General features: G+C 39.6%; 2 protein-coding genes across 2 annotated transcripts in view; one reads left to right on the top strand and one right to left on the bottom strand.

Moving 5' to 3' along the window:
* The window catches only part of LOC133613561 (anosmin-1), a 242,013-nt gene extending 239,676 nt beyond the window's left edge, over window positions 1-2,337 (bottom strand). The window contains exons 1-2 of the mRNA XM_061971191.2: window positions 2,209-2,337; window positions 430-561 (exon numbers count right to left, since the gene is read on the bottom strand). Of these exons, the coding sequence (XP_061827175.1) occupies window positions 430-537 (108 nt within the window). The 5' untranslated portion in view covers window positions 538-561; window positions 2,209-2,337. The remainder of the gene's footprint in view (window positions 1-429; window positions 562-2,208) is intronic.
* tbl1x (transducin beta like 1 X-linked) overlaps window positions 1-15,903 on the top strand; it is a 78,646-nt gene that overhangs the window by 27,022 nt on the left and 35,721 nt on the right. The gene's annotated exons all lie outside the window — the stretch shown is intronic.

Raw genomic sequence — 15,903 nt, 5'->3', positions numbered from 1 at the left:
TTTAATAAAAAAAAGACTACTAAAGTACCACACACTCAAGGGAGCAGAGCTGAAGAATGCACGAGTGTGCAGGGACCACTCCGTTAAAGGTTTGTTTGATGTACTTTTAACATTTAGTGTTGCACATTTCAGTATTATCTTGATATTATTTGTATTTCTTAAGACACATTTTTGCCACGAGTGTTTTGTTAAGCACCAACTCGGCAAGTCTAAATAAAATAAATCAAATCTGAGCAAAACCTAAAAGAGTTAAGCTTTTACCAATCATAAATGAAGCTTTCAGCACATATACAATGTTGACATCTATAGTTATATATTTTGATGAAGGTGGGGAAAAACATGAATACTCGTTAACGGTGCGTGCAACAGCAAGGGCAGGCAGCAAACATGGCAGTAGACACAAAGTTAAATCATGAATTGCAACCTTACCTGAGCTAAAATGATGCACGATTCATCCGGTAGAATGTTGATAACAATTTCCTTGACCCAGCCACACACAAAGATGTTGTAGATCTCCATGCTTATTGAAGTTTCCATCCGTTTTGTCGTGTAGAAGGATGTCTAGAGCACAAGATAGTTCGATATGTTTGGGATATGTTTGAATAATCCATCACTCAACAAATTTTTTTTTTTTGGCAAAGTATAGGGATCTATTCCATTGCATAGTTGGATATTTTGCTCCGGTCTGGTTTTTGCAGTAATATATTGGCCTCTGTTGTTCTCAGAAAGTGTGCGCGCTGCTTGCTGAGCAACAGCCATCTTAGCTTGGTTGACCACCACTGGTTTCCACTTCTGGGAAAACATCACTTGTTGGAAAATAGAGGTGGAGGAAATAATTGAATTTTAGATGCATCGCAATTCGGACATAGACGATTATAAAATTGATTAGTAAACGTTGATAATCGATTTATTTGTTGTAAATAAAGTAACGCAGACAGTTCTAACATTTGGCTGACTGCAACGAGCCACCTCACTGAGAGATCCAACCAGCCCTTTTATTGTAGGGCACTTATGTTCCAGTTTTGCACACATTTTCATTAATTTAAGAAATGTGGGAATTAATTTAACTGTTTCTTATTACAAATGCACGGTTATTTAAAAGTTGCAAGTGATGAACCCTTATTTAGTGAAATGAAAAGAAGTGTAAAACTACATCTTTATACATAAATTAAAAATCGATTATTGATGCATCTTTAATCGAATCGTAGCTCCTGAATTGAATCGTAATGGAATCGTGAGGTGCTCAAAGATTCCCACCTTTAATGCAAAACCAACTGTTGTGTATTTGGGATTTGCATACGTTCCGAAAATTTAAAATCAAACCGCGGAGGCATTGCGGAGATATTTATAAAACAATCTCGCCTTACTTCATCTTTTCTCTGAACAAGCCGTTTGGAATTTGATCTGTCCGGTGACGTTTTCTGACCTGTGACGTCAGCGAATTATCCATGTAAATTATAAATGTATCCAAAGGCATTTGTGCACGTCCGCCATTGTAGTCTCGACGATGTAGTTGATAAGCTCTTTCTTTTTTGCTGTCTTCTTGTTGTGGAGCAGACTGGCTAGTATATGGACATGCAATGTCTGCTATTGCCATTTCTAATACAAAGTAATGTATAGTTTAATCTGTCAGTAGACTCGCTATGGAAGGGCTAACAACTACAACAAAGATGGTGGGAAAAAAACACGGTTGAAGTGGAGCCATGTGAATAAGAGCCCACAAAATGGCACATCCTGAAAAGAAGGTCAGAAAGCGGCTTGAAAACGGTTTGTAAAACATAATCTCTGCAAAATTTGGAGCAAATAACCACAAGAAAGTGTTTTAAATGTAGAAAATAAATTATAATATGACCCTTTTAATTCAATTTGTAGTGATATAATGTTGAAATACAAGTACATCTATACTTGCAACTCCTTTCTTATTACAAAATTGCCCTTTCAAGACTTAAGCAAGTTTAAACTGTCCAAAGTTATTGTTGAAACTATAAAACTAAGTACACATTTTGTAACAGATTTGAGGCATTTGTTTTTCTTTTCTTTTATCAAAGCACAAAGAATATAGACATCGCGAAGAATGGAGATGATCAGTATTACTTGATTTTGTAAAGCCATATCGTTGCACATTTCCATCCCAACAGTACCAAGTAAAATCTACAATTGTATTTTATAATAGACGCAAGCATTATCTTCTCTGATTTAAATACTTACTGTATATACTTAATACTTAAATGGAACGAGGGGCCAATCTTTACTGATGCGCGGTACAAATGCTAGTTTAGTCATTGACAGGAAATACAACTGATAACACATTAAAGTTTCAAGATTAAACAACAATGCCATAATGGAATCTGTTAAAAACGGCGAAGGCGTGGCGGGGATTTGGTGGGGTCTTACCCTAAAACATACCATGACATTTGTCAAATGTGGTATATGATGTGTTATGACATGCAATGTCCAGCTGTCAATGTGATATTTGTCAATGATGTGACGGCGGATAGAAGTAGCAGAATGGAAGGGCTTTGCTCTTTGCTCTGGTTATTGCAAATGATGCACAACGTATGGGGCTTCACTGTATGGGTGAATAATGTCTCAAGCTAAGCACAAGCAGCCCGGGAGCCCCTCAAGATACATCAATGAAAAAACGTGGGATGACCTAGCCTCAACCAGTGGAGCATGCTTTTTATTTACTAAAGACACCAACTCACTTACCACCCAGCGGTCCAGTTTAGTACGGTCAAATGTTGTTCATTGTAATAGTTACAATAGTTGTAAAGGGTGCCAAAATATAGCATATATGTTAGGGGTGTTATTGAGGATAAGTGGTATAGAACATGGATAAATGTTAGGTGTGTTCCGATCATCTATGAGTGAGGTTGGCTAATAACTAAAGGTGGTAATCTCACGATTCAATTACGATTCAGGGGCCACGATTCGATTAAAAATCGATTATTGATGCATCTTTAATTTATGTATATTGTTGCAGTTTTCTTTTTCTTTCACTAAATAGGCGTTTATCACTTGCAACTTAAAAAAACCCAATTAATTTGTAATAGGAAACAGTTAAATTAATCCCCACATTTATTAAATGAATGGAAATGTGTGCAAAACTGGACCATAAGTGCCCTATATTAAAGAAACTGGTCAGATCTTTCGGTGAGGTGGCTCGCTGCAGTCAGCTGCATTACTTTATTTACAACAAATAAATCGATTATAGATTGACGTTTACTAATCGATTCTATAATCGTCCATGTCCGAATTGAGATGCATCTAAAAATCGATTAATTCCCCCCACCTCTACTAATAACGATCACATGTATTTACTATAAATGTTTTCAGTTTATTTATGGTGAGTATGGTGGGCAGGACATGTGTATGGGAAAAATTGGAACAGTTTGGTTGGCATGACACTGTTCAAGCGTGTGTTTGGGTCACTAAAGACTGGGTGGGGGGCCTAAACGACTTGTCTCCCTCAGATCCATAATGATACTAATCCGTCCCCCGTATTTTCTTACATAAGATGACAAACATCGCTGGTATAATGTTATTTAGACTAATTTTCATTGCAGTGCACGTATAGTCCGGCATTTTGCGTGCTATGCCATTGGTGCATTCAAAGTGTACCAGCACTAGCGCGCATGCGTACTTGCGTGTGTGGCGGGACCAGCGAAGTGCCAAGATGACAGTCTGACAGCCAAACATTGTCTATATACGTACCTGTGTGCACTCTCCACGTCACAAAATGCACTTTTTTGAGGAAACTGATCGCTTGGGTGTTGTTTTGTTCGATTTTTATTGTTTTCATTGCTGCTATTTTGACTGTCCCTTGTTTACAAAAAAAAAATATGTTTAGTTTTTATCAGCCCTTTGTTTGTCCTTGCTTTAAAATGGACAATAGTTGAATAGGTATTTCTATTTTTGTAGCAGCCTAATGAATATTTCTAAACATGAATAATTGGTTCGAGCCTCAACAAAAGTCTACAATAGTAAGAAAATGCACACTTTGAAGACACTATAATGTATATATATGTGTGTAATGTGTGTATATAAGTTTATATATTTATATAGATGCATATATATATGCATATATGTATATATATGCGTATGTATGTATATGTATATATATGTGTATGTATGTACTGTATATATATGTGTATAAAAATGTGTATGTATGTGTGTATGTGTATATATATATATATATATGTATATATATATATATATGTATATAAGTGTGTGTGTGTATGTGTCTGTGTGTGTGTGTGTGTGTATATATATGTATATATATATATATATATATAAGGGGTGTAACGGTACACAAAAATTTCGGTTCGGTTTGTACCTCGGTTTAGAGGTCATGGTTCGGTTTATTTTCGGTACAGTGAGAAAACAACAAAATTTACATTTTTTGGTTATTTATTTACCAAATTTGTAAACAATGGCTTTATCCTTTTAACATTGGGAACACTATAATAATTCTGCCCACGTTAATCAACATTAAACTGCCTCAAGTTGTTGCTCAGATTAAATAAAATGACAACACTTTTCTTCTACATATAAAAAGTGCAACATTAAACAGTTTCAAGTCAACTCATCATGCTTAATTTATTACAGCATTTGGGAAGCCTGTAGTTGATTTTTATTATGCAAATGTTATATTTTGATCAACATGTGATAGCAGGGACCCTGCCATTCAAAACTAGGCTGCTACATTACTAATGATTAATGTAACTATAGCTGAAAAATAGTACAATAGCAATAGGAGAGACTATTCATCCCTGAACACCATGGAGTTCAAGTGAAATAACAGACAGACAAGGCTTTGCTGTCCCTAACAACACACACACACACACACACACACACACACACCCACACACTGCAAAATGAGCTAACGTTACGCTAAAAGCTAATTAGCCTTCACTTCGAGCTAAAAGCTAATTAGCCTTCACTTCGAGCCAGGACTGCGAGCGAGCTGAGCTGCAGTTTAAGTTTCTAGAAGGTCAACAGGCTCATAGTGATGTTACTAGTACTTGACTGGGAGGTGTTTATTATAATTTGGGGAGAGTACGCTGCCTTATGCTCACCTGCTAAACACCTATCTGCTCGACGCTGAAGCATTGACTACATGCGCTCTGAATACGCACTGCTGATTGGCTGGTACCGCTGTGAATACGCACTGCTGATTGGCTGTTACCGCTTTGTATGTAACCAATCAGATGGTTGTGTGGGTGGGACAATGCTGGGTGCTGAGACAGCGGCAGAAGGAGAAAAGCAGCTTTTTAAGACTTAAGCTTAGAAACTCGTTCGGTACACCCCCGTACCGAAACGGTTCAATACAAATACATGTACCGTTACACCCCTAATATATATATATATATATATATATATGTATATATATATATATATATATATATATATATATATATATATATATATATATATATATATATATATATATAAAATGTGTGTGTGTTTATGCATGAGTGGCGCAAGGTGTGACAATTGTGGAAATAGTGCTACTAGCCTCGAAGCTTTTCGAAATGGCCGTGCTGGTGTGTATGGGATGTAAACAAGATATGACGTAGGGGGCTCCGCCTTTTCAAAATGGCCAAGCCCGCGATTACAGGGCTATATAGGGCTTTCTGCTGCATTCTGAACGTCGGCTCTGACGGCAGCTCTTTCAGTGGTTTGTGTTAACTCTGCTTAATAAATAGATTGAATGTGCTTCCATGGCTGTATGTTTCTGTCAACAAACGGGGTATTATTTGGATGGCAAGTTTGTCACTTCAATCATTGACTTGTTCAATATTCTTTCCGACCCTCGTAGTTACTAGCTTGTGTCAAGAATTAAGGTGGTGAAAAACAAACTCTTTTAATGACCTGTTGCTCCAACTAAGATCTGGTTTCTTCTATGTTGGAAGACTGATGCAGCCCCGCTCCCCATGGTCACACACTCAATCACTTGTTTGTATGGTTATGGTTTAAGTTGATTTCCTACATGCTATACAGCTGGGCGAAAATTTTACGCAACATTAAACAAATTCGATAGATTTTTTTTGTAGCAAAATGCTAATTAAAGGGTTGAAATCTGTATTCGCCCGTGTGCTACTTTCTTTTTTCAATACTTGCACAACCTATTTTTAGTTGCAAATGCAACTGAAATGCTCGCACTGTACAGGCCTTAGCTGGCCCTGTTTTTTGTATGCAGTATAAGTGTTGCAGTACATGAAATTGTCATCTAAAAAGCGCAGCAATTTGTATGTAGTGATCGAGCTAGAGCTTGAGAAAAGTTAACTATTTTTAGGAGGAAGACATAGACTCTATATCCCTCTAGACTCTATGGCATAGAGCAGGGGTGTCAAACTCATTTTAGGTCAGGGGCCGCTTGGAGGAAAATCTGTTCACACGCGGGCCGTACTATTAAAATCATGGCATTAAAAATAAAAAATAAAGACAACTTCAGATTTTTTTGTTGTTGTCTTAATTTGGCCAAAATTAGAACAAACACATTCTGAAAATATTACAATAAAAATATAGAAAAAAATACCGGAAGCGGCAAAGTTTAGACCCATGAAGGAAAGAAGGAAGTGAATGAATGTTTTTAACTGAATAAATGTAGATATGCATAAAAAAATTTTCTTTTGTATTTTTTTTAAATGTATTAAGTAGCGTTCATTACAACTTTTTTCCAAAACACAATATAGAATGTGAAATATAACAGGGAAATGCATACAATTATCATTTGTTTTCAAAACGGTTACAAAAAAGTGGGACCCAAAAAATTTACTCTGAAAATTCCTAGCGCCACCACTGATGGAGTATTGGTACGTGCAAAACAGCAGCAGGCGGCTGTGGCCTGATGGCCGGTTCTAATACTAATTAAATATCATCTCGGGGGCCAGAGATATATGGCCCGCAGGCCTTGACTTTGACACATAGGTCATAGCGGGTGAAGGCACTTGTCTTGCAATGGAATGGGCTCATCAGGCGTAGTCGAGGAGGAGGCGGAAATACATACAGGCGATAATCACTAAGATGATCATTAGTAGTGGAAACAGAAAATGCAGCTGCTATAGTCTGCTGACCAGCAATTGGTTGAATCTCTTTCTTTAGTCACATTTTTGTGTTCTCCTTTCTCTACTTACTATCTCGATGGAAGCAGCATGTATGTGCAGACGCTGTTTGAGCATAACAAACCAGCCACCGACATTCAAAGTAATTTTCATTACTGCCAAAAGAGCACGTTTTCTTATTTTATTACAGCACTCCCCCTGAACGTTAAAACACCTTTGGCACGAATGAGCACAGTATGATCAGTGAAAAACGTGGGTATATTTACTATGAAGCTTGTATCTTTGTTGAAATTAAATCTGTTTTGGTAGTGTCTAAAATAGCATGTCGTGACAGCAACAAGACTGTATACAGGTGATCATGTCTGCGCTGAAAAGATGCACAGGGGGTTGAACACCACTTGTCTGGTCTGCTGACAGTAAGGGTTTCTTTTGCTCGTCACTGTGGATTTTAAAACACATGTTCAAGGCCCCGGGGGTGGATGAGATCCTTAAGGCTCTGGATGCTGTGGGGCTGTCTTGGTTGACAAGACTCTGCAGCATCGCGTGGACATGGGGGGCGGTACCTTTGGTTTGGCAGACCGGGGTGGTGGTTCCTCTCTTTAAGAAGGGGAACCAGAGGGTGTGTTCCAACTATCGTGGATCACACTCCTCAGCCTTCCCGGTAAGGTCTATTCAGGTGTACTGGAGAGGAGGCTGCGCCGGATAGTCGAACCTCGGATTCAGGAGGAACAGTGTGGTTTTCGTCCTGGTCGTGGAACTGTGGACCAGCTCTATACTCTCGGCAGGGTCCTTGAGGGTGCATGGGAGTTTGCCCAACCAGTCTACATGTGCTTTGTGGACTTGGAGAAGGCATTCGATCGTGTCCCTCGGGAAGTCCTGTGGAGAGTGCTCAGAGAGTATGGGGTATCGGACTGTCTGATTGTGCCGATCCGCTCCCTGTACGATCAGTGTCCGCATTGCCGGCAGTAAGTCGGACATGTTTCCAGTGAGGGTTGGACTCCGCCAAGGCTGCCCTTTGTCACCGGTTCTGTTCATAACTTTTATGGACAGAATTTCTAGGCGCAGTCAAGGCGTTGAGGGTATTCAGTTTGGTGGCTGCAGGATTAGGTCTCTGCTTTTTGCAGATGATGTAGTCCTGATGGCTTCATCTGGCCAGGATCTTCAGCTCTCACTGGATCGGTTCACAGCCGAGTGTGAAGCGACTGGGATGAGAATCAGCACCTCCAAGTCCGAGTCCATGGTGGAGTGCCATCTCCGGGTTGGGGAGGAGACCCTGCCCCAAGTGGAGGAGTTCAAGTACCTCGGAGTCTTGTTCACGAGTGAGGGAAGAGTGGATTGTGAGATCGACAGGCGGATCGGTGCGGCGTCTTCAGTAATGCGGACGCTGTATCGATCCGTTGCGGTGAAGAAGGAGCTGAGCCGGAAGGCAAAGCTTTCAATTTACCGGTCGATCTACGTTCCCATCCTCACCTATGGTCATGAGCTTTGGGTTATGACCTAAAGGACAAGATCACGGGTACAAGCGGCCGAAATGAGTTTCCTCCGCCGGGTGGCGGGGTTCTCCCTTAGAGATGGGTGAGAAGCTCTGCCATCCGGGAGGAGCTCAAAGTAAAGCCGCTGCTCCTCCACATCGAGAGGAGCCAGATGAGGTGGTTCGGGCATCTGGTCAGGATGCCACCCGAACGCCTCCCTAGGGAGGTGTTTAGGGCACGTCCAACCGGTAGGAGGCCACGGGGAAGACCCAGGACACGTTGGGAAGACTATGTCTTCCGGCTGGCCTGGGAACGCCTCGGGATCTCTCGGGAGGAGCTGGACGAAGTGGCTGGGGAGAGGAAAGTCTGGGATTCCCTGCTTAGGCTGCTGCCCCCGCGACCCGACCTTGGATAAGCGGAAAAAGATGGATGGATGGATGTTCTTCACAATGTATGAATTTTGTATGTAAAAATTAGGTGCGTTCCTGAGACACATATATGATGAGTTTACTACAGCCTAGAAACTATCTTTATATATATATATATATATATATATATATATATATATATATATATATATATATATATATATATATATATATATATATATATATATAATATAATATATACAATATTTTTGTATTTTTTTTCCCAGTTCAGTTTCAGTTCATTTCGAACATGCACATGACACAAGAAATCCAGTTGTTTCATTACAGCACGTCCAAAAAGGAGTAGGAACAAGCAGAGCTTATTTAATCCTACCCTTTTTCATACCATGGCAATTTTATCCACTTCCTTGTTCTCTGTAACAGAACAGTGAACAAATAAATAATAAATAAATAAGATACCATAGTAAGCATAGACATTTTAAATACATAAATAATCTTTGTCTCAATGAAGAAGAAAAAAAGGAAAAAAAGGGTTCAAGATGTTCATCATAATTCTTGTTCTGTGTACTTTGTGAACATTTGTAGTTTGAACATTCTCTTAAACTGAATCATATTGGTGCTTTGATTTCTTTGGTTAATTCGTTCCATAATGTAATTCCACATACTGATATACTTAAGGTTTTAAGTGTTTTACGAGCATACAAATGTTTTAAATTAGATTTTCTTCCAAGGTTATATTTCTCCTCTTTTGTTGAAAAGAATCGTTTTACGTTCTTGGGTAGCAGGTTATAGTTTGCTTTGTACATCATTTTAGCTGTTTGCAAATGCACCAAATCATTGAATTTCAATAATTGTGATTTAATAAATAAAGGGTTTGTATGTTCTCTATATCCAACATTAAGTATTATTCTAATTGATCTTTTTTGTAACACAGTTAGTGAATGAAGCGTACATTTGTTGTTATTTCCCCATATTTCTACACAATAACTCAGATATAGTAACACTAGTGAGCAGTAGAGAATATATATATAGTCCTGGCTTGTTAACAATTATGTGATTGTTTGAATATGTTCATGTTCTCCTGTTTTAATTTGTAAAGGTTTCATAGTTTTTCTTAATGATAGAGGCAAAACAGGGTATGTGCGCTTCACTTCCAGTTTCTGTTGCGTCACATGGGTTCACTTCCTGTTCACTTCATGTTGGCGTGTGAAAGCGCACAGTGTTGCGGAAATGTCAGACTTCACTGTGTTCTGTGTAAAAGGCATAAGCCAATAAATACCTGGTCTACTGTTGTTCTAACAGTAGACCAGGTCGATATGGCCGAAAACTAGATCATGATATACGTTTTTATATTGATTGATACAGATAATTTTTTATACTTTTTATGACTTGTTTAAGCCTGCCAATAAATACGGTAAAACAATTTCCAACTTACCAAAGGTGCTATTTATCAGTGGAGAAGGTGTCTGGTAGCCAGGTAGGATGAGCACGGCTAAGGTAATGAAATAATTAAAGTATATTTGAAGGTACTGTAGTTGCAGATTTGAGACACGAGATGGCAGTAGCTATTGAACACTGCACAAACTAGTTTGAGAAGCTACACATTGAACGGACACATTGGAAGTGTCAGGATGTTACTGCACGGCGCACGTCTGCAATAAAACTAACAAAACTAAATACAAGTTTCTGTTATTGAGTTGATATATCAAGATATCACAGTTCCTTTTCTCACTCAATGCAGTGAATCCACAGAAAGACAGCACAACCGCACTGGTGGTATGAGAGTAGCGTATGTGTGTGTGTGTTCCTTTAAGAATGGCAGTGTGTACTGTTGGGTAAGTGACTTCAGTTAGTGGGTGGAAGAGTAAAGAAAGCAAGCGGTAGCATGCATGTGCAGCAGTAGTGGCAACTGGTGAATGTGTCCAATTGTGTCCTGCAGAAATAAGAATAAAGCGACCAAATTGTCACAAATCGGCGGGCTTGTCATTCCGACCCGAAAGCGGTGCTTAGCAGACCCATTGTTGGGTAACGTGAAGGGTGTTACCCCCGACGAAAACATTGTCTTCCTCGCGGTCCTCAACTACGGTCTGGGACTGGGAGCTGAGCAGCAGGAAAGGTGTAACACTCGGTAGTTAAAACTGTTACATGATTGGCTGTTAGGGTGTTCCTCCTATTGCTTAGTGAATACTGTTAACTAATTGGTTGTTAGCATGTCCCTCCCATTGCTCAGTGACACTTCCTGCTTCCTGTTTGCTGTTATCCCAAAGCGCGAGTGACTTCATGAAATGAATCTTGCTTCATAATGTCTTCTGACTAAAAAAATATAAATATATATTGAATATTTTATCAAACTGATTTTATATTGACATCCAGTATGTGTCTATCGCAATATGTATTGATATCGTATTATCGGTCAAGTCCTATGTTCTAATGCACTCTGTGAAACAGATAATAGTTTTAGTCTGAACGTGATAAGAGTTTTCGTTTGTGGTGAAACGCTTCCTCAAGTACTTTGAGTACACTGATTACAGAAAAGATTTTTCTTTGCATCGAGGAATCGTTAATTCATTGTTATAACTAAAAGCACAATATTACTGTTAGCAAGCGGCCAAAAATAAGTTAACCGCGCTAGCTAAAACTTTTAATAATATAGCCTGTAAAATGAGTAGAAGAGACATACTGTCTTACTGATGTTTGCTAATTTCTTAAAGTGATAGGCCAGGGATGTTAAATTTAATTTTTTAGAAAAAAATGGTTAATAGCGCTAACAGCTAATTTGAGAACATACAATATGCTACGTGCAGTTTAAGAGTCAAAACGTAATTTAAACGGGCACTTTTTATTTTTATTTTGCCTAGACGACGGATGTATTTTTTAAATGCATTTTAACTCGTAAATAAACGTAAATAAAAGTCTGCTTACAATGGAGCCAATGGGACTGTGTGATGACTGTATTATGATGATAGTATATATCTGATAGTACCGTATTTTCCGCACCATAAGGCGCCCTGGGTTAAAAGCCGCGCCTTCAATGAACGGCATATTTCAAAACTTTGTCCACCTATAAGCCGCCCCGTGCTGTAAGCCGCATCTAACTGCGCTAAAGGAATGTCAAAAAAACAGTCAGATAGGTCAGTCAAACTTTAATAATATATTAAAAACCAGCGTTCTAACAACTCTGTTCACTCCCAAAATGTACGCAAATGTGCAATCACAAACATAGTAAAATTCAAAATAGTGCAGAGCAATAGCAACATAATGTTGCTCGAACGTTAATGTCACAACACACAAAATAAACATAACGCTCACTTTCTGAAGTTATTCTTCATTCATAAATCCCTCGAATTCTTCTCCTTCGTGTCCGAATTGAAAAGTTGGGCGAATGTGGGATCCAAAATGGCCGGCTCCGTCTCGTCGAAGAAATCGGAGTCAGTGTCGCTGTTGTCCAGCAGTTCTGTGAATCCTGCCTTCCGGAAAGCTCGGACCACAGTTGTGACCGAAATATCTGCCCAGGCATTTACGATCCACTGGCAGATGTTGGCGTCGTCTGGCGCTGTCTCCCTGTCTTAGTGAAGGTGATGTTGGCGTCGTCTGGCGCTGTCTCCCTGTCTTAGTGAAGGTGATGTTGGCGTCGTCTGGCGCTGTCTCCCTGTCTTAGTGAAGGTGTGTTCGCCTTCTGTCATCCACTGTTCCCACGCAGTTAGCAGTCTAGCTTCGAATGCCCTGTTGACACCAATATGTAGCGGCTGGAGGTCTTTTGTCAATCCACCCGGAATGACGGCGAGTATTGAATTAAGCGCGTAAGCGTGTCTCTTAATGTGATGTTATGAGCTAGCAAATATAACAACTACACTACCCAGCATGCAACGATAGTGACGAGCATGCGCGGTAGCCCTGAGAAGCGTTGTATGCTGGGAGTTAGAATGTGGTTATGAGCACGCTGTGAGTAAACGTTGAGAACTCAGTTAACACGCCTCGTCTGCATTATTTATAATTAGACAGACAACACACTTAATAGGAGCCATTTTGGGGTCTTTACATAAACACACAAATGGAAATGAAACGTCACATATCCCAGCATGCACCGCGCGCTTCTTCTACGGGGAAAAAAGATGGCGGCTGTTTACCGTAGTTGCGAGACCGAAACTTTATGAAAATGAATCTTAATATTTATCCATATATAAAGCGCACCGGGTTAAAAGGCGCACTGTCAGCTTTTGAGAAAATTTGTGGTTTTTAGGTGCGGCTAATAGTGCGGAAAATACGGTATATATCTGTATCATGAATCAATTTAAGTGGACCCCGACTTAAACAAGTTGAAAAACTTACTCGGGTGTTACCATTTAGTGGTCAATTGTAGGGAATATGTACTTCACAGTGCAACCTACTAATAAAAGTCTCAATCAAAAGGTCCTCAATTCCACCCATAAAACCCAATAAATAACCATTCAAAAACCACCAACAATACTCCATTTACATTTGAGACTTGAATAATAACCAAGTATTAGTGATATTTATTTTATAAGCGCTAATGCAGACAAACTATTTATAGCAGCACCATGATCACTCGCTTGTGTCGCTATGTTGAAATCACTGGCTTGTGAGCTGCTTTCTCGCGTTGGAGCTGGTGGTTTATTCTAGATCATAAATAATGCCTCTGAACTTGATAGTAGGATAAGGATGTAATCCGACAAGTTAGTACAAGTTGACAGCCAATTTAACCCCCAGAAAAGCGATGAAGACACGAAAGGGCACTTGGTTCCAACCCCCTATTTCTTTGCGAGGATTATGAGTCATTCTTCATCTTAACGGGATTATAAACTGAACAAAAATATAAACACAACATATTTGTTTTTCCTTTCATTTCCATGAGTCGAACTCAAAGATCTAAAACTTTTACTATATACACAAAAGACCGATTCCTCTCAAATAGTGTTCACAAATCTGTCTAAATCTTTGTTGGTGTGCACGTCTTCTTTGCCAAGATAATACATCCCACCTCACAGGTGTGGCATATCAAGATGCTGATTAAACAGCATGATTATTGCACAAGTGTACTTTAGGCTGCCCACAATAAAAGGTGACTCTGAAATGTGCAGTTTTGCTTTATTGGGGGTCAGTATCTGGTGTGACCACCATTTGCCTCACGCAGTGCAACACATCTCCATCGCATAGAGTTGATCAGGTTGTTGATTTTGGCCTGTGGAATGTTGGTCCACTCCTCTTCAATGGGTGTGTGAAGTTGCTGGATATTGGCGGGAACTGAAACACGCTGTCGTATATGTCGGTCTACAGCATCCCAAACATGCGCATTGCATGCTCATGCACATGTCTGGTGAGTACGCTGGCCATGCAAGAACTGGGATGTTTTCATCTTCCAGGAATGGCATTGTGTACAAATCCTTGCAACATGGGGCCGTGCATTGTCATGCTGCAACATTAGGTGATGGTTTCGGGTGAATCGCACAATAATGGGCCTCATGATCTCGTCACGGTATCTCTGTGCATTAAAAATGCCATCAATAAAATGCACTTGCGTTCCATAACATACGCCTGCCCATACCATAACCCCACCCCCACCATGGGCCGCTCAATTCACAACGTTGACATCAGTAAACCACTCGACCACACAACACCACATACGCTGTCTGTCATCTGCCCTGAACAGTAAAAACCTGGGATTCATCTGTGAAGAGAACACCTCTCCAACGCGCCAGACGTCATCGAATGTGAGCATTTGCCCACTCAAGTCAGTACGTTGACGAACTGCAGTCAGGTCGAAACCCCAATGATGATTACAAGCATGCAGATGAGCTTCCGTGAGGCGGTTTCTCACAGTTTATGCAGAGATTCTTGGGTTATGCAAACCAATTTTTGTAGCAGCTGGTCTCAGATGTTCATAGAGGTGCACCTTCTGGATGTGGACGTCCTGGGCTGGTGTGGTTACACGTGGTCCGTGGTTGTGAGGCCAGTTGGATGTACTGTTAAATTCTTTGAAACGCCTTTGGTGATGGCTTATGGTAGATAAATTAACATTCCATTAACGGGCAACAGCTCTGGCAGACATTCCTGCAGTCAGCATGCCAACTGCATGCTCCCTCAAAACTTGCGACATCTGTGACATTGTGCTGTGTGATAAAACTGCACATTTCAGAGTGGCCTTTTATCGCGGGCAACCTATGACACACCTGTGAAATAATCATGCTGTTTAATCAGCATCTTGATAAGCCACAGATGTGAGGTGGGATGGATTATTTTGTCAAAGAAGAAATGCTCACTAACAGATTTAGACATATTTGTGAACAATATTTAAGAGGAATAGGTCTTTTGTGTATGTAGTAAAAGATTTAGATATTTGAGTTCAACTCATGAAAAATGGGAGCAAAAACAAAAGTGTTCTGTTGATATTTTTGTTTAGTGTTACAAGAGTCTTATCAGTTGGCATCCTAATGACAGTAGCCATTGTACAGTAAGTGATGTCTTATTTATGTTTGGTAAATAATCAGTGATGTTGTTGAAGGTAAAGCGAATATTGTGATGCATTTTTTTAAATTAATGCGCCGGGTATGCTTAAAATGAGCAAAATACATGTTATGAATGTTCTTGTTACTACATTATATACTTACAGCATGTATATAAAACCTTAATGGAGGCGTTTAGATGTACAGTATATCTTTATCGGCAAAACAGAGTAAGTAAGTGGACTTTTTACACACTATTATTTTAAATGTATAAATAAAGAAAACTACATAAGGATTGAGAATGATTGTCAAAATAATTTTAGAAAAAGTGCAGTTTCCCTTTAACAGTAAAAGCAATACAGTGGTACCTCAACTTATGAGCTTAATTGGTTCCATGACCAAGCTCGTAACACAAAACACTTGTAGCACAAATCAGCGGCGCCCATTGAAAATAATTTGAATCAAATTAATATGTGCTTGCCCCCTGGTCTCAAAACACCACAATTTCAACACG

This window comes from Nerophis lumbriciformis, linkage group LG13 (genome assembly GCF_033978685.3).
Source record: "Nerophis lumbriciformis linkage group LG13, RoL_Nlum_v2.1, whole genome shotgun sequence".
Lineage (NCBI taxonomy): Eukaryota > Metazoa > Chordata > Actinopteri > Syngnathiformes > Syngnathidae > Nerophis > Nerophis lumbriciformis.
This window is presented reverse-complemented; position numbering and strand designations above follow the sequence as displayed.